This window comes from Phyllobates terribilis, unplaced genomic scaffold (assembly GCF_046119375.1).
Source record: "Phyllobates terribilis strain yellow unplaced genomic scaffold, ASM4611937v1 Scaffold_3__8_contigs__length_932513732, whole genome shotgun sequence".
NCBI lineage: Eukaryota > Metazoa > Chordata > Amphibia > Anura > Dendrobatidae > Phyllobates > Phyllobates terribilis.
In genome coordinates, this window is record NW_027362763.1 from 701,415,961 (window position 1) to 701,436,131 (window position 20,171).

The following is a 20,171-nucleotide window of genomic DNA, read 5'->3' on the forward strand; positions in this document are numbered from 1 at the left end:
TCATCCATTCTTCCTTGAAAAATTCTTCCAATTCCGGTTCTGCGAGATTCCTGGGTCGTCTTGCATGCTCTGCTATTTTGAGGTCCAGCCAGAGATTCTCAATGATGTTCAGATAAGGGGACTGTGAGGGCCATTGTAAAACCTTCAGCTTGGGCCTTTTGAGGTCGTCTATTATGGATTTTGACATGTGTTTAGGATCATTATCTACTTCAGCTTTTTTACAGATGATGTTATGTTTGGATCAAGAATTTGATGAAATTTCATTGAATCTGTTATTCCCTCTACCCATGAAATGTTCCCTGTGCCATTGGCTGCAACACAAACCCAAAGCATGATTGATCCACCCCCATGCTTAATGGTTGGCATTGGCGAAATGTTCTTTTTCTGAAATTCTGAGCTCTTTATTCCCCACACATACCTTTGATCATTGTGGCAAAAGAGTTCTATTTTAGCCTTATCAGTCCACAGGATTTGTTTCCAAAATGCATCAGGCTTGTTTAGATGTTCTTTTGCAGACTTCTGATGCTGAATTTTATGGTGAGGATGCAGGAGAGGTTTTCTTCTGATGACTCTCCCATGAAGGCCATATTTCTGCAGGTGTCTCTGAACAGTAGAACAATGTAACACAACTCCAAAGTCCGCAAAACTTTGTGAAGGTCTTTTGCAGTCAATCAGGGGGTTCTGATTTGCCTCACTAGCAATCCTATGAGCAGCTCTCACTGAAATTTTGCTTGGTCTTCTAGACTTTATCTTGACCTCCACTGTTCCTGTTAACTGCCATTTCTTAATTACATTTCGAACTGAGGAAAGGGGATCTTGAAAACACTTTGCTATTTTCTTATAGCCTTCTCCTGCTTTGTGGGCCTCTACCATTTTCATTTTCAGAGTGCTAGACAGCTGCTTAGAAGAACCCATTGCTGTTGTTTTTGGCACAAGGTTAGAGGAAGCTGGGTATATATAGAGCTGGGAAATTTGCATCACCTGACCTTTCCTAACAATGATAGCGAACAAGCCAAAACCTTTACAGGCTAATTAAGGTCTGAAACCTTGGTCAAAGTTATCTGAGCGCACAAATCTCAGAGGGTGCTCAAACTTTTGCATCGGCCCATTTTCCTTTTTGTCATTTTTAAAATGTAAAAAATTACAATATATATATTTTTTTGCCTAAAATACAAAGGAAATGTGTCATCTTTAACTTTAGCCCTTTTAGAGATCATTTCATCTTCAACTTGGTTAACTGTTCACAATAGAGCAATAGCTGTTATAGCTCAAAAGGGGACAACTCCATACTAATGTCTATGGATGTAGAATTGTAGGTCAGAAAAGCTCCTGGTGAAGGTGTCCCAGTACTTTCCTCCATTTAGTCTATCATCTATTTCTCATCTATCTATCTATTACTAGTTCTCATATTACATAGAAAGAAATAAAAATCTTTCATGAGTTAAACAAGTTTTCATCTATTTTTTAAGTCCAAGTGATATGAAAAGTTTTTACCTGAATCCCATTATCTCTGTGTGTTTGGTCTGTCTCGCGCTCATCAGTCTCCACTGTTTTCTGGATCTCTGGATGTCCGCGTCTACATGAAGTAGTGCGGCATAAATCCGGACCACGTCTACCGCCTCTGTTGTGTGTGTCTTCCTCCTCTAATTGATTTATCTTATTTTAGAGTGGTTGTGTATGGCTTTTGATTTAGTGTATGACTTTGGCAGAAATGTGACTGTCACTAATTGGTGCCTGTTTTTGTCCTGGAAGAAAATGCTGTGCTTTGCAAATGGGTTCAGAGAGTCTCGGCAGCCGGCGGTGGCTCTCCTCGAAGGTCACGGAAAGAATGCATCCATAGTGCAAAGCACCTTCTATGCTTCAAATGGAGGAAGAGGCATTATAATCATAGGGCGATTCCAGACTGATTTGGCAGTCGAGTCGCTTTGTGTTGATTTCAGGCGGCTAATTTACTATCTGTCGTTTGCCTTTCGACATTACTTCTGCCGCTCGCTTCTCACATTATACAGTTTACATTTATCGAACTGCCGGCTGAACAGATTTATAGTTATTGGTAAATGCAGACGGGTCACCAGGAATCAGGGGCTTTTAGTAAACTCATTTAGAAGGGCAAATTTAGAATTAAAGGGTCATCTTCTTTTGAACGATGTAACGGAGAATGCCCAAGGTTATCAATTAATCGAAGGCTCTTAACTATATGGTAGTGGCTACTCGTGCACCAAAAAAGTAATCTGCCCCTCAGATATCTTCAGGTAGGTGACCAACATGGAACATCATCATCCAAATGGTCAAGAAAAGGGCCACTGGGTTCCTTCAGTTTGTAAGTCTTCTCTTAAGACAACCACTATGACGTGTGCTTCACAAAGAAGGTTGGATCAGGACCAAACAACCCTAGGGAGATACTAGAACCCACCAAGGTTATGGATGGACCATAGGTGGATGCCAGAGACTACTCTGCTTGGCTGCCTACAGTGATCTGCCTTATGCAGGTCAAAATGAGGGTGGGATAGACAGGATGCCATCTGTTACTCTTGCTCCAAGGCCCAATCGCTCCCTGCCTAATTTTCAGAAAAATGACCAATGTACATTTCTCAATACTGAAGGATACAATGTTTCTCAATCAAAACATGAACGTTTAGAGAATACATTGGGGGATACCTATCTGTCCTTCCTTACTGTCACGATTCCTCCTCTCAGTGTGGTGAGTGGCAGTTCAGCCGTCCAGTCTGGGGCAGGGGCGTGCTGAGCTGTGTCAGTATCGTGATAAACAGCTCAACCATCCAATCTGAGTGTAACGTTGGTGGGCGTGAACCCACTGCACCATGGGCCGGGCCTTTACTAGAGCCTCTGATGGTGAGAATAGGCTGGGCTGCCGGTAGACACCAGGTACCACTCCAGGGCAGTCCCCAGGACTGCAAAAGCTGACCGGAGGCTCAGAGGTACAGGAGGGCAAGACAAAGGGTAGTCAGACGCTCCGGAGTTCACAAAACAAAAGCCAAAGTCCAGGATGGAGAAGTCAAACTGAGTGGGTAAACAGGCCGAGTCGATAATGGGAGACAGAATACTGAGAAATGCATAAACAGGGGCTAGCAGGCTAGGAACCAACATTCGGGCAAGAAGGGGTGGAAAGAGCTGCCTAGAACCTAATCTCTGCAGGACACAGCAGAGTTAAATTACTGCAGAGACTAGAAAAGCCCCCTAAAGCTAAATGGAAACCACATGCAGATGCAGCAGTGTTGAGAAGTGCTGAAAGAAGCAAACTCAGCGGGACAGCCTGACACGAGGAGGAGCTGCATGGTGAGTAGGGCGGCACTGAGTAGTCATGTGAGTTACGGCCATGATACTGACGCTTGGGCATGCTGAGCTGTCAGTGTGGGGAGTGACAGACTAGTCACCCAATCAGAGCCAGGGCGTGCTGGGTCTCCTTCTCAGAATAATTCCCAGGTTATTCAGCTGGCTGTATGCCTTTTATTTCTGCCAGTTGTAGCTCTGCTCAGTTTGGTGTTTGTTTGCTCTGTGCTTTGAGTTCTAGTGTTTTGATCTTTGTTGACCAACCTCGGATTTGTCTTTGACTATCCATTTGCCTAGTCCCTTTGTCTTGATCCGCTACCTTCTTGGAATTCTGACCCCGGACTGTGACTTGACTATACCTTTGTCTCAAACCTCTGTTTATCACGTACCCTCCTGGCTTTTGACCTCAGACTCTCTGACTTCACAACCTTACGGCATGTCTGTAAGTAGTGACAAGCATCACATTTACTTTTTCTTTTGGATAAACAAATTCTGAAATGAGTAGTGCAAAACAGCCAGCATGAAAAAAAAAAAAAAAATGATTTTGCAATTCTCTGTCGGGAGACATTTATGCTATATTTGTCTATAGGATCTGAATTGCAGTCTGTCAATTGCTTTGCTTGTATGTTGTGATTTTGAATTGAATTTATATTGTGAGAAGTTGGAGTTCTGAACAAAATTTGCATAAAGTTAAGATCAGAAACATCTGTCTCTATCAATTCCTTTTCTGCTGTATCGGCGCCTGCTTGTGATTGGTCTACTCATACAGGTAGAAGAAGTAAATGCTCCTAGCAAAAACGGTCTAATAACACCAATAATTTGGTTTTGGGTTTTCTGCAATCATGAAAATAGTAAAGTTAACCATACATAAGTTATGGCTTGTTCCCCTCTCTCCATTTAGATAAACCTGCTTGCTTAGCAATTGTGCATGTTTATAGCGGAACCATGAGTGTTCTTTTCCTTCTGAGCGATCACATGAACAGGATTTAAATGGTGCAATGTAATTTATAGATTATACTAAAACCATTTTACTACATATAACAAGGTCCATCTCTATTGTTTTGTATTTTAGGGGATTTTTTATTAAATGTTCTCTCTTGATCTCATTCCTCTAGGTCTTCAGCCATTTACACAATATCTCTTCTTCCTCACCGTCTGCACTTCTGTAGGATGCAATAGTAGTGAAACAGCATCAGGCTGCACATCACAAGCTCCTCCTGAAGGTAAGTACTCATAGGTAACATAAATGTACCATGTGAACTCAGATGCATTTATCTTTGTCTACCTGTCTGCCGACACCAGATGTTTTGATGGTGCCTGTAAATAAGCTGTACTGGGGTTTCCAAACCAAGGAGATGGACAACACAAGAGCTTCATATAAAGCACCTCCCACCAAGAACAGGGAGTGACAGAGGAGCTGCAGTTTATCTGTGATTCTCATCTATGTGTATATTGTTACTATTTGGCTTTTTCTAGACCTTCAGAAGGAGAAAAGAACATGAAATTCCCCACATAATGAGATGACTCTGCTGGTATTGCTCCTATCTATACTGCAAAGCTATCTAGTGTGGTACAGGAAATTTCAGCCTTCTGTGAATATAAGAAATGCAAGATTCTAAGATTTTTTTTCCATTATGGATAGTCACATAAAAGTAACTAAATAACCAAAATTATATATATGTATATATAGGTGTGTGTATATGTATATATATGTATGTATATATACTGTATATATATATATATATATATATATATATATATATATATATATACATATATTGTGACAAAGTCACTGGTAAAGTGCTGGAGGGGAGATATGTTTCCCTGCGGCTGTTAGCTTCAGTGAATTAAAATGATTAAGTTTCCTCCAGCATGTTTTTTGCTGAGAGGGGTTAAGTACATTTGTAAAAGGGAGTGGTTTTTGTGAAGGGCAGGAGGCCATTCACCATATCTCCACCTCGGGGTGTGGTCTGGGGGGTTTAAATACTCTGCCATCTGAGGCATTCAGAGTTCAGTGTCTGGAGAAGCTAGATCCTTAAGGGAGCTTTTGTATATTTGTTCCTGAACCATGTGGAGTTGCTGCTGAACTCTCAGCAGGCGGATCCCTGCTACTACAAGGACTGTGTTCCTTGTGTTACCATTGTTGCTTTGTTTTTCCTGTTTTCCCCAGTGGGCTGTGTTTATTTTCATGGACTAACTGTTGGTTTATGCGACACTATGATAAACCATTCCTTGTGTTCTTTAGCCCAAACAAGTCTCTTCTGCTTGTTGCCTGTCCTTAGCAGTGGTTTCCTAGCAGCTCTTTTACCATGAAGGCCTGCTGCACAAAGTCTCCTCTTAACAGTTGTTGAAGAGATGTGTCTGCTGCTAGATCTCTGTGTGGCATTGACCTGGTCTCTAATCTGAGCTGCTGTTAACCTGCGATTTCTGTGGCTGGTGACTCGGATAAACTTATCCTCAGAAGCAGAGGTGACTCTTGGTCTTCCTTTCCTGGGGCGGTCCTCATGTGAGCCAGTTTCTTTGTAGCACTTGATGGCTTTTGCAACTGCACTTGGGGACACTTTCAAAGTTTTCCCAATTTTTCGCACTGACTGACCTTCATTTCTTAAAGTAATGATGGCCACTCGTTTTTCTTTACTTAGCTGCTTTTTTCTTGCCATAATACAAATTCTAACAGTCTATTCAGTAGGACTATCAGCTGTGTATCCACCAGACTTCTGCACAACACAACTGATGGTCCCAACCCCATTTATAAGGCAAGAAATCCCACTTATTAAACCTGACAGGGCACACCTGTGAAGTGAAAACCATTTCCGGTGACTACCTCTTGAAACTCATCAAGAGAATGCCAAGAGTGTGCAAAGCAGTCATCAAAGCAAAAGGTGGCTACTTTGAAGAACCTAGAATATAAGACATATTTTCAGTTGTTTCACACTTTTTTGTTAAGTATATAATTCCACATGTGTTAATTGATAGTTTTGATGCCTTCAGTGTGAATGTACAATTTTCATAGTCATTAAAATACAGAAAAATCTTTAAATGAGAAGGTGTGTCTAAACTTTTGGTCTGTACTGTATATATGTATATAATTAATTTATATCTATAGATAGATGGATTTGGCTTTGGCCATTTAGTCACTTTTATGTGCTTATCCATAATGAAAAAAAAACAGATAATTAAAGTTCCTAAACAATGAAAAAGATAATGTTAAAAGTTTAGTTATTCTTCAAAGGGAATCTGTCAGCAGGTTTTTGCTATGTAATCTGAGAGCAGCCAGTATAATGTAGGCGCAGAGACCCTGATTCCAGCGATGTGTAACTTACTGGGCTGCTTGGTGCAGTTTTTATATAATCCCTGTCTTCTCTGCTGTAGAGAATGCTGAGCTGTGCATAACCCCGCCCACACCTCTGATTGGCAGCTCCCTGTGTACACTGTCAACAAGCTGCCAATCAGTGCTGGGGGCAGGGTTATAGAGAGTAGCTGGACTGCCATGAATGCGACACCTAGTCCTGCAGTGATAATCTCCTTCTGATAAAACACTGATTGTATTAAAACTACAAGTTGCTAAACAAGTGACACATCCCTGGAATCGGGTTCTCTGCCCCTACATTATGCGACTCTCACATTAAAAAGCAAAAAACTTGTTGACAGATTCCTTTTAAATAGCTAGGATCCTCTAAATATGTTTGCGAACCAATGAAAATGTATAACTTACCTGTTTTCTATAGCAACTATCTTTTCCGGGTCCTGAGCCTGGAGTCCCTTCTTTGATACCTATGTGTCATATAAAAGGATAGAAAAACAAACCTCAACATTTTTTATTCTTCCTATAAAGTATTGTCAAATAAATCTAAGAAAGTAGTAAAATAAACAACACAATAGAACAATATGTATAAAACACCATCTAAACAACAGCGAAATAACAGAGTCTCCTGCTCTTTTCATGGTCTAGGAGTTTGGCAGGATCCTCTCCACATCACAATCAATTCATCAGCGCTGGAACTATATTGGAGGCAACCCGAGAAGCCCAACGGGATGATTTCTGAGTATAGACTGATACGGAACGGGGCAGTCATTTCCACAAGAAGTGGTGAATATCTGAATTTCACCGATATTGGCCTGCAGCCCAACAGCAGGTAATGTTTAACGCTGATCTATATTAAGCTTTCAAGCAATGATTAACAATGATATTGTATCTGGGGTACGGGACAAACAAGACTTTTACTTCCTCTTTTAAAAAGGGAAAAATCGTTATTGCTTAATCATTAAACGCCATTGACAAAATCCCCTGCAGGACTTTTGTCATTGCACATATTGAAGAGACGAGTATTGACTGCCGGCTGCTTTCCCCTGCAATTCAGAAATAAAAGGAGATCATCCATAAAAACGAAGGAAAGACTTTAGTATAAATAGTTTAGCCGCTTTTTAAAGTGAAAAAAATACCCTCCCTATCCCCGCTGCAGACAATATTTAAAGGGACAGAGCCGAAAATTACCAGATCTTTATGTATTATTTTGTTATATCTTTGTATATATTACTTGGTACATACTATATTAATGGCACCAAGAAATCCCAAAGCTCACACTCACATTGATTTTTTTCAATCCTTAAAGGGATTGTCCAGGACTTTAACATTGATGGACTATTCTTAGGATAGGACATCAATGTCTGATCGATGGGGGTGCGACAGTTGGCACTCCCGCTGATCAGCTGTTCCCAGTGTCGGTGGTGGCCGGAAATGCTCAGTTGCCGGAATAGTGGCTGTGGCCGGTACTGCATATCCACCCCCTATTGATTTGAATAGGGGGCAGATATGCAGTACCTGGTCACGGCCACTATACGGTTGACGGAGCTGTGCTGTGCAGCTCCACAGCTGAGCAGTTCCAGCTGATCGGTGGAAGTTCTAGGTGTCGCACCCCCACCGATCAAACATTGATGACCTATCCTAAGGATAGGCCATCAGTGTTAAAGTCCCGGACAACCCCTTTAATCATTGCACCCACTGGCACATTGTTATTCAAACTCATGTTCCAGCATCATAATTCAACAGTAATTACTAAGCTGCCATGTTGCTGGCATATAATTACGTGTCAATATTAATACTGCACCGCTATCAGTTTGACATCATTGTGGAATAAAAGGGAGATCGTCTTATACATGGCCTCATGGAGTCCACCAGTGCAGGGACTGATTTTGGACAGCATATTTATCTGTCCTCTATTTCCTACTAAATGCACGAGACCTCCCCAGCCATCTTAAATGCAATCTGTCAGTGTGTTTTTTCTATTTACCGTAATCTGGGAACAGCATGTTATAGGGTGAGAGAGCCTGATTCCAGTGATGTGTCCCATACTAGGCTGTGTGCAGACTAGATCTCACGTGCAAAGCAGTCCAGCTAATCTGTGTAACCCCATCCCCGGCACTGATTGGCAGCTTGCTGACAATGTATACCGGAGACTGCCAATCAGTGGTATGGGCGGAGTTATGCACAGCTCAGCATCTACAGCAGAGAAAACTGAGATTCTATCAAAACTGCACCAAGCAGCCCAGTAAGTGACACATCACTAATTAGCTGTGCTATACCAAGTAATATGATGGCTGAAAGGCATTAAAGGGGTTGTCCAGTCTAAAATGAAAAATGTGCAGTCACTCTGCATGACCACAGACTTTTGGAATCCTCCCATGCACTGTGCCCTCCCTGGGAATGGCGGTCAGGTATGCCATATGCATAGTTCCGGGCAGAATCAGTCTAGTGGGCACGGTCTTGCTCTATGCAAGTGTATGGAGCGCGGCCAAGCCCCATCTAGTGAAGAACAGCTACCATCCGTTTCCCCATAATCAATACCTGACTGTCGTTTTCTTCTCTGGTTCATAAAATCTTTTGCTTTGCGTAACTTGGCGGCGGGCATTGTTTTGGCAATTTTCATAAATCAAATCACAAATTTAATACGTCGGCAAATATATTATATAAATATATCAAAGTCAATTCACTCATATCTACTATGTACACCTTTCTACAGCGTTTTCTTATTGTTTTTTCTTCGCTTCCAAAATGCAAAGTGAAACAATTTTCTAAATAGCTTTCACTGAAAATTTTCTAACGTAATTCCATTATCTAGCTGAGTGATCTGCAAGCAAGTTACAAATCCGTCAACAGGCCTGCTCTTGGGTTTCATGGTTCTCTGCTCTCCGCCTCCCTTCTCTCAATGTTAGAGATAGTAGCAAAAAGAGGGAGGGCAAGAGGATGAAAAGAATTGGGCATGTTTAAATCCAAAATGCCCTGCCGTCTTTTCCCCTTGAGGGGTGAGTCAGGGTGTCCCTATAATGATTAGATGGTTGGGCGGTTGAGATTCTGGCAATATCTGGTGTGTATGGCCACTTTCTGGTGATCAGTGCTGGAAGCGATCAATTTTTATCAATATCTAGTACCATTCATCAACATGTAAATGTGTTTTGTTCTGTTTTCTAGTTATTTCTACCAGCTGGAGGCCCAAAATGAAGCAGGAAGCAACATTAGTCATGTCTATGTAGTAGAAACTCCAATCGAAGCTCCACAGGAAATTCCTGTTCCTCATAATATCACTGTCCTGGGACCATATTCTGCATTTGTGGCTTGGAAAGATCCAGGTATATTTATTTTAATTATGATATTTATTTATTTATTTTGAGGCCAATTATTTATTACAACATATACCAAAACATTTTTTTTTAAAAGAATGTCATATAAAATTATCAACATGAACCAATAACCAAAGCTGAATCTTTTTGTGACCTGGGTTTCCCTTAAGGGCAAGTATGGAAAGACCTGTAACCACTATACTGAGATGTAAGGTGGTTTACAAGGTCAAATTTCAGCCTCTAATGAGCGCTGATCAACGATATAACAGTTTCATAATCAGTGCATTTTATTATTGATCAGCCTTTGTAAATATTTGAATTTTTGTAATATTCTTCATTACCTTATTTTGCCCCCTTTTCTTCCAAACACCGTGTTGCAGTGCTGTTTTACCTACGTAGTTTAGGCTCCTTAAGAATCTGCTTTCAGCTACTGCTGAGCAAGAATCCATACTCTAAGTTACAGACTTACCCTGAATAGTCAGACAGGTAACGTCTCGTAGTCTAATTGTAAGTAGAGTATGGATTTTTGCTGAGCGTCACTTGACATCAGATTTTTAGGGAGGTTGAACTAGGCAGTTAAAACAACACTGCAACAAGTAGGCAGAATAAGGGTTTGAAGTATATTGCAAAATGTCATGCATTTGCAAAGACTGATCAAGAATTAAAAGCAAAAAAAAAAAGCATAGTTGCTCATTTAAGGGCTGTTTCATCAGTCATACCAACTGTATGGGGACTGAAAAATGGTAAATGCTATCCCCATTCAGTAGTTATGTTGTCAGCAACAGAGTTCCTGATTACATGGAAAAATAAGCATCCAACAGCAATGATTTATAGGCCTTCAAAAAGTGATTCAAGTCAGCGCTTTGCTCGTGTCATGAATCTGGGTTTGAAACCCTTGAGCCTGTGCTTTGTGGTTAGCTTCTCTATCCGCTGAGCCACAACAGATACACCTTTTCTCTGGGTGTTTAGTTTCTGTTATACTTGCTTCAGTCTTTTTAGGGTAACAGGTGTTTCCATTTACTCATTTGTCTGCTCTATCACCTTTTAGGTGCGGCTTTATATATTTCCCTCTACTGGTATTTCTAGCTGGTGATAATCTCATTTTGATGTCCAGCCATACTGCTGTAGTTTAAGCCAGTTAGTGAAAGACCAGCTAGGGTTTACCTCTCTGCTGTTTATGTTCTTTACCTTGCACCTATCTTCTGTTTCTTTTTAGAAGTAGGTGTGATGCCCTGCGGCTACAGGCTGTCACAGAACTCCTGGGTGTTGCACAGATGGATTCTCCCCAGTGGCCTCAATACATGCAGACCCCACCCAAGTCCACTAGATGGATCCCTGTCAGGTATATATATACTGGGGGGTGGAGTTCAGGAAGTCAGTCAGTGGGAAGCTGAGAGGGTGACACGATGCTGCAGCACCAGACAAGCTGAAGTCTGTGTGGCTGAAAGCCAGGCTAGGCCCAAGCTGCGGGCTAGTCTGGCCAGTGAGAGTCTAGAGTGGGCTAGAAGGCAAAGAGAAGAGAAGAGCCATGAGGGACAGAGGAACCACAGAGAGTTCGTCCCCTGATGCAAGCCGGGCACCGGGCCCGAGCCTATTGGGATCTCTATGCCCAGTAGGGAATCCGGCATACTGAGCAGGATTTCATATCCCTCAGTCCACCCGTGAATACCGCACATTCAGAGGACTAGGTACCATGAAGGCCCCAGCGTCCAGGGATCGTGGTAACCAGGGGGAAAGCCCTCGCAGCCAAGCAAGACGGGTGAGAGAAACATCAAGGGAGCTAGACCCTGTTCCAGGCAGGTCAGAAGCTCCAGGGAGAGAGACAGGAAGAAACAGAAAGGAGGCCTTACACCCGCTCACTGGGGAGCAAGTCCAGAAGTGCACGCCACCTACAAGTACCCCTTTTCCGTACCTGACTACCATCTGCAGTAAAGGTACTGAAACTAGCCCCGGTGTGTGTGTGTCTGTTCTTCCTCTGACCCGGCTGGGTCCCCTCTCTCTTGTATACTTTCACACCATCCCTGCCCAAGGGGGCCCGCTCCACCTGTGGGGAGCAGAACACCTCAGCTGCCATCCCATTACCCCCCCCAGAGGTCTGCAGCAACGCTGGTAATCCTTACCAGGTACCACAGGTGGCGTCACAAACTATTTACTTTATTTTTATTTTCTATCCAAGCTCCAATCCCCTTTTTCAAGAGTTACCACAGGGTACAGGCCTGGGAGCCGACCACCGCGACATCCCCAAAACCAGGTAAAGGCCCGGGTACCGAGTCGTCCCCATCCCCTGGGCGCGTCATAGGCAGCATATTCTCTAGCACTAAGTATTTAATCTCTTATTTCTTATTTCATGGTTTGCTGGGATCTCTTTCTATTTCAGCACACTTTCCCTTCTGTAGGTAATTTGCACTCTGCTCTGCTCTCTGGTTCTTTAGGACGAACATGAAGCACTTGATGGCCTTCCAGGTAGCATAGGTCCGAGTTGCCATTGTCTAGTTGGTGGTTAGAGCTATGTCAGCTCACGCAGGAACCACTAGGGACTGTGGGGTCAGGATCTCTATACTGTACAGGAACCAGCAGGGTCAATTGCAGATTTTAGTGTGTTATCTATTTTTCCGAGTGAGTTGTTACAGTATCATAACAGCTTATTGACTTATTAGTGTCTTGTTTGCAAGGATATTTAGAAATATTCTTATAACTGATTGTACAACATATTAGGTGCCCACGTTAAAAGGTCTTTGGGTCAGACTCACCTCCCCATAATACCAGACCCCATTTGGAGGTGACTTTGGAGAAAGTCAATTGCCATTAGGGCAAATATCTTATCTGACCCTCAGAATGATTTCCTCTGGTGGGCTCAAGGACCTCCCAGTCCGATACTAAAGGCATTGTAAGAAAGCAGGAAGTAAGGTTCTGGATGGCAGATTTGTGTCACCGAGGTGGTTGGTTTCGGTGATTTAAATCCCGGAAAAAAATGCACCAGTAATAATAGGTTACTGAGATGATTTTATTTTTGACTAGATTTTGGATCCGGGATTTAGGAGCGACTAAAAGAACCTGGGTGCGAAAAGTCACTACCATACTCCAGTCCAGGGCCTACAGGTCTAATAACAGGCATCTGGGTTAGCTCAGTAGAGGGATTCTGTTGGAGCTGGAGAAAGACAGTTCATCATGGACAGTCTATGCTAGAGACTGAGAAGTGCCTTGTTGATGAGACGTTTCAATTTACTTTGTCTTTCCCAGAGAAAGGACTGCTTTGTTCATTTGTGCTGAAGAAAGGACTGTTTTGTTCATTTGTGCTGAAGAAAGACTTTTCATTTTTGAGTTGTAAAGTATATGAAGGACAATAAACTTTATTCTGTTTTGATTTAAAAACCCTGTATCTCTGTGTATCCAAGCAGCTACCAGAGAGAAGCATCTATACCATAAATGTAGCACATGTGCTAGCATTGGCCCATAAAAAGAAGGGACCCAGTCCTGGTTGGCCCGATCCTCACTAATATTAAATAGTCCCAAGGGATAAAAGGAATGTTGGGGAGACCTTCTCTTCTGGGTAGCAAAACTCAGCAGCATAATGGAAAGCCTGGTTTTATGGGACCTCTTTTTCTTTGTAAGCCATTAACCGGCCTCCTATCGTAGAAATTACAATGTGGCAATCCTGCGAATAATACTGTTACATTTTATTAGCTTCTACAATGAAACGTTTATGGCCTCATAAATGTAATATTTAGCAACATTGTAACACAACTGGAAAGAAAGAAAAAAAAGATCTGTGTTTCATAGTCACTGCCTTGTATCAGAGGAGACCTGATACCCGGCTCTCCATAAAACAAGCCGCAATCCACCCATGTATTGTATTTATTGGAGTCTTTACAGTTTCCTTTTAATTATTCAGCTCTCCGATGCGCTGACAAATTATACTCCAGTTATTGCAGAAGAAAACATTTATTGAGACACGTGTCCCACTTTCTCCGGCAGAGAACTCGTCACATATCAACTATTTATTTGTACGGATAATAATGAATTTCTGATTGCATTGTAAGTTCATAAATGTTAAATAAACTATCGGCGCTGGCTTGTAAATTATGGAAAGCCGCTGTGCCGGGAATATTAACGCACACAAACCTTGTTCTTTAGTCTGCTTCGAAATCTGTTTTGGCAGCTTGTCATTATACTCATAGCAAATCTGACACCAAATAACAAAAGTGCCATTTACACTTAGTATAAATTGTTTCATATGGGCCTTCCTCCGCTAGGATGGAGGAACATAAAATATTACAAAGGCTACTCGCCTTTCATTCACTGTCTCAAGTACCGTGCTTCATATTCTATTAGGTGGGTCAAGGATTTAGAACAGCAAAAGTGCAAAGTTACCGATATTGCAATTTTGGGGGGGTAAATGCACAAGTAGAGTATTTGCTGCAGATTTTCCATGCGGAAAATTTTGCTGAATAATCTCCAGCTAAGTAAATTGCAATTTACAACTTCTGGAAATTTCTCTGCAAGGAGATAGACATGGAGAAGTTTGCAACATGTCAATTTTTGTGCTTTGAATTTAGTGCCCATTTCGTCCATCGTAAAGCAAAGTGTGAAATCTGTGGCAAATCTGCAGCAGAACCTGTAAAAAGCTGCAAATCTCAAGCACTTTTCTGCTAAAATCCAGAAAGAAAATGTGCAGCATTATTAAAATAGCAGCAAAATAGATGATATTTACAGATTCTGCAGCAAATTCTGTTACAGATTTGCAGCACGTTTCCCATTTAGAATTGTAATAAATTACACAGACAAAAATGGCACGCTGCAAATTTTTAAATTTTTAATTTGGGAAAATATTCGCATTGCGAAGATGAGATTTTAATAATTTTGTTCACTTAGCTAGCGGCAAATGTCATCCACATTCTACAAAAAAAAAATGTAATTAAATTTGTAGTATTCCAATTTATAACACAAAATTCCACCACGGATTTCACCCTGTGCAATGTAGATATGTATCAAAATCGACAAATCTGAATGATTTTTGCTGCAGATTTGTTGGAGATCCACGGCAAAATCTGCAGAGAAAAAATTGTACATGTGGACGTCCCTTAGATGGGGTCTGTAAGCAGGTCTGTAATGTCTGTTTTAGTAATTGCTTTCCTTAGGTTGCTTCATTGTGTTTCTTTGTTATTCCTACTGGAAATTTCTAAATAAATTGATCTCTGTGTATTACAATTTCATTAGTTAAAAAAGCAAATCCCAATACAATCACGCACTGTCCAACCAATGCGGACAGTGTCAGAAAGCGAAGGAACATATGTTCACAATTGAATAATGGTAACGCTAAGTTGTCAGTTTAGTCATATTTCCAGGGAGAATAACAGAGGTACATTATAATACATACTTCTAATAAAATATGCTGTAACACAAGGACTTACACAATCGAGCTTGTCAGTAGCCTGGTCCTATGTAAAGTGTGTCCATTTTTATTTTGCGTGAATCAGTAAATCACCAGGAGCCATGAAACTTTGTAGGGAAAGGAGGCATCTTTCTCATTTTCCAACAATCTGTATAGTTTTCTTTTCCTGCCTTTTCCTATGTGTAAAAATTCATGAACCTTTTCAGACTTCAAACAAGTTAACATATATAAAACAATGAATGATAGATAGGAAAGGAGGGAGAGGAGGAAGCTGCAGCTGCAGTATGTCTTCCTAGATATGGATGTGAGACTGCATGCTGTAAAAGGGGAGAAGAGGAAACTGCAGCTGCAGTATGTCTTCTGTAATGCAGCGGCTTGCAGCATTACTGTAATGGTTCAGGGTGTGTTCTGGCTGACCATGTACCTCTCCCTCAGGTGACTGATCACATGACTGTGACATCAGCACAGGTCCTGTATGCACTGAAGGATATATAAATCTTGGTGCTTTTGAGACAGTTTGGAGAAAGACGTGAGGCCTGTTCCCCGTGTGTGGGACACCGTGAGAGTGTGAAGCCTGGTGAAGCCTGCAAGGCAGAGGCTGGATCCCACTGTGTTTAGGATGCCAGTAGCCTTGGAGGGCGAGAGGCCTGGTCCCTGTGTGGGACTCCACTACCCTGGAAGGCAGAGGCTGGATCTCCCCTGTGTTTTGAGATACCTGTAGCCTTTGAAGGTACGTGGCCCGGAGGCCCCATCTGGGAAGCCGTGAAGCCACAGCGGTGGCAGAACCGAACTGACTGAAGCAGCTAAACCCCGGCAAAGGTAAAAACGCTGTTTGATGTGGACATTTATATTGTTACCTTGCTGAAGGCTGTATCTGGAGCCGAGTGGACATATCTGTCACTGGAAAGGCTCTTGGACATCATATGTGTAATATGTCGACGAGCCACTGAGATGGACTCGGTTATGAGCGGTTTATGATAAATAATAAATGCTAGATTGTGAAATACCGGAAAGACATTGCATGTGTGCTTTAATTGACCCGGTGAAGCGAGTGTCCGTCAGCATGATGAATAGTGCTGCCTTACATGTGATGGAGAATGCGGGCAACTGCAGCCTGGTTGCTAGGGGCAACTGCAGCCCAGTTGCTAGGGGCAACTACAGTCTGGTTGCTAGGGGCAACTGCAGTCTGGATGCTAGGGGTAACGGCACAGGACAGAGTGTGGATGCAAGCATCTTGCTGTGGCTCGGCGGGGTCACGAAGATTAAAGCATCTTGCTGTAACTCGGCGGGGTTACGAAAATTGTCCTCGCACTCAAACCTGGTTTGCTGTGTCTCGGCGGGGCCACGAAAATTTTCCGGGGAGAGCGGTGTGAAGTGTCTAGTGTGAATAGTGTACCGCGATGGCCATGAATGGTGCAGTATCTCCAGACGGAATGGAGACGGGGTTAGATGACTGGCTGCAAACGTCCTGCAGAAAAATGGAGTGTCCTGAAGAAATGCAGGAGCAGATAAAGATGGCTGTGACGGGAGCAGCAAATGAGACTGAAGCTATTGAGCGATTAAAGTGCCTGTTAAAATCGCAGCAGCAGGCATTTGAGAAACAACAGCAGGTATTTGAGAAACGACAACAGGTCGTGGTGCAGGAAGGGCAGGAGCTGTTGGCCCTTTACAGAAAGGCAGCAGCGGACCATTCTGTGAGTTCTCCTGGTGCGCCGGTACTATCCCAGAGTGCACGGGTAGGTGGTAAGAGATGTTGTGAACTGGGTCCTAAGACTATTGCTGATTTTTTTTGTAAAAATCCCCCTACAGGTGTGGGTGTCCAAAAGGGGGCGGAGTCTCAAAAGGGGGCGTATTTTCAAAAGAGCATGGAGTATAGGAAACTAAAATTTGTTACTGATTGTGGATTAGTATCGCCTAAAAATGACAATTTGACCGTTGATAACGGGGTAGCTCCAGTAGAAGGGGTTGACATCAAGGTGGGAGGTGACTTGTTGGTCCACGACACCATGGGGAGTGACACAGACCCCACAACTGACGGTGACACTATGAAAGTAGAAAGAGAGTTCGGTCAGGAGGGGATAGACGAGGGGAGAGACGGCGTCGTCGACGGCGCAAGGGCCACAAAAAAGTTGCTCCTGTAGAGTTTACTGAAAGGGCAAATAAAGAAAATGCAAGGCTGTGTGCCTTTATTCCGAGTTTAGATCCTCTTTTAGAAGAAGAGGAGGTGATGTTGCCAGTAGCAACCTCCTGTACAGTACTGATGTGGCGCCCCTGAGGGTTCAGTCGCCACAGGGGTACTGCACCTCAGATAGAGGTGTGGTATCTCCTCTTCCGGGTAAGGATGGAGCATCACCCAGGACCCCACTTCACACTCAACACTACACCAGTCCTGTCCTGCAGGGGGCCAAAATGCGCCAGGGTGCTGCCCCGTTCCGGGATAGAGGAGATGGGGGGGAACCAAAGATAGTGGGAACCAAGTAGTGGGTGAGGGTGGAGGAAACACTTACAGGAAGCACTTATAGAATCATTTATAATAGGAGGACACCTTAAGTTCAAGGTCCTTTGATTGTGGTCTTCGGTCACGGTCCAGCAAGAGTCTGTAGCTGGCTGAAGATTCACGGTCCTCGTTCTCAGGCCTTGAGACGAGGAGCGGGTCAGAGTTAACCAGTGTCTCTGCCCGGTCAGGGTCCCGTTCTAAGAAGGCCTTGGAGGGGAGCAGAGGAGATAGGCTCCACAGGCAAAAGGATCCCAGGGGGATACCGACGGAGCGGAGTCGCCACCTGTATTTGTGACGCCTCGCCCTCCCTGGGAAATGGGGTTACTCGGAGCCGGGCCTTGCTGATGTTTAGGTGGATGCAGTCGTGGCCGTGACCCGTTCCATGCCCAGGACTGTCACATAAAAATAATGGGCTTCTTTTAGGATGAGTGGTTTGCTCGACTACACCGCCTGTGGTTTCTGGTGAGGGCCACCAGCGCTGCAACAGTCCACTGAGGCTGGTGTTATGAGCAGCTAAGATGGAACGGCTCCCCACAGGCGGAGCGGGCCTCAGGGCAGTGTGAGAAGGAATGGTGGGTGCAGTGCCGCACAGGAAATAACAGGCTGAGGCGGGATGTGAAGTCATCCGGTTCTTTACTCACTGTAGATGAACCTTAGCTGCAAAGCTTCCCTCTGCTACACACGGCGTACTATGGCCACCGGGAAGGGGGTTCAGCACTTCCCAGGTAGATCAGGAGCACTTGTCGAGACCCCTCTGGTATGTGTTCCTCTCCTTGGTAAGTTCTCCCACTAAGTCTTCTCCTGACTGTGTATGGTTCGAACGTGGTGTAAGGCCGGGTCCCACTGGATAAACGCAGTGTGAGAGATACAGGTGGCGACTCCGCTCCGTCCATATCCCCCTGGGATCCTTTTGCCTGTGGAGCCTATCTTCTCTGCTCCCCTCCAAGGCCTTCTTAGGTCAGGACCTTGATCGGGTAGAGACAGTGGTTAACTCTGACCCGCTCCTCATCTCAAGGCCAGAGTACGAGGACCATGTATCTTCAGTCAGCTGCAGACTCGTGCTGGACCCTGGCAGAAGACCACAATCAAAGACCATGAACTTAAGATGGCCGTGGGATATATATGAATCTATAAGTGCATCCTAAAAGTGTGTCCTCCACCCTCACCCACTACATGGTTCCCCCTATCTTTGGTTCCCCCCATCTCCTCTATCCCGGGCCGGGGCAGCACCCTGGTGCATTTAGGCCCCCTACAGGACAGGAGTGGTGTAGTGTTGAGTGTGAAGTGGGGTCCTGGGTGATGCTCCATCCTTACCTGGAAGAGGAGATGCTACACCTCTATCTGAGGTGCAGTACCCCTGTGGCGACTGAACCCTCAGGGGCGCCACATTCCCCCCTGGTGAAACACAGCACATACGCGGGCTGCCATAGAGCAAAGTGTTGGTACAGACATTCAAAATTTTAAATGCTTTTGTAAACAGTAAAACAATCTTCCCTTTATGGGAGGTTTGGACACTTTAACGTTGCAAGATATATATAGTATAAATATATAAAACATTAAAGAGACATTATGCATGTAGAAAACACTGTAGAAAAGTGCAGTTCAGCAGCATGAGGGACCTGCCCAAAACCCTCAACATAGGCCCTGGGGTGGCTGCAGGGCATGGAGATCCCGAGTTGGACCTCCAGTAGAGCCACACCAGACAGGTTTTGCTTCTGAGGTCAGAGGTAGAGGTAGAAGTGGTTCTGCATAAAACCAATAAGGGGCACCTAAATAGGTGCAAACTATTTACAACATGAGTCTGTCTCATGCTCAGCGTCTGCAGGGACAAATGTTTGTGGATAACCGGGTGCAAAAAGGAAACACGAAAACAAAGAAAAAGTTCACACAACAGGGAGGTGCATCCTCCAGGGTTTCTTAACAGTGGTATACCCACCGGGGAAAAGGCTCATTCTTTCCGACGGAGCCTGACCGGTCCTCTGTAGCTAGGTGCGTGGGGGCATTTTTCTTGAATACTCTGTGTACATCCAGGGCATACCACCCACGCTCCCCGTGGTGGCGGGTGTAAGACACGAGATCACCCGGGTAGAGGTTCCGGCCAGGGTGGCCCTGCTCCAGCTGCGGCTCGACGTCCCGCCGGTTGATAAAGACGTCCCGGCTGAACTGTGGCTACGAATGAAGCCCCATCCTGCCTCCTGGTGGAAGCGCACGATAAGGCCTTCTTCCCGGGGGCTTGGACGGGTGGCCTCCGCCTGACGGGCCTGTGTTTTTGCAGCCTTGGTGTGCACCTCCATGCGCTCGCAGCGGATCCTCCTCCCTCACCGCTCTTTGTCGAGCTGGAGGAGCTCCTTACGGCAGAACTCCTCCCGCCTC

At 44.0% G+C, this 20,171-nt stretch overlaps 1 protein-coding gene across 1 annotated transcript in view; it reads left to right on the plus strand.

Moving 5' to 3' along the window:
* The first annotated feature begins 2,265 nt into the window (after window positions 1–2,265).
* Window positions 2,266–20,171, plus strand: part of LOC141258620 (usherin-like) — a 224,593-nt gene continuing 206,687 nt past the window's right edge. Inside the window, exons 1-4 of the mRNA XM_073673581.1 lie at window positions 2,266–2,320; window positions 4,407–4,514; window positions 7,244–7,427; window positions 9,761–9,918. Coding sequence (XP_073529682.1) covers window positions 2,266–2,320; window positions 4,407–4,514; window positions 7,244–7,427; window positions 9,761–9,918 — 505 coding nt within the window. The remainder of the gene's footprint in view (window positions 2,321–4,406; window positions 4,515–7,243; window positions 7,428–9,760; window positions 9,919–20,171) is intronic.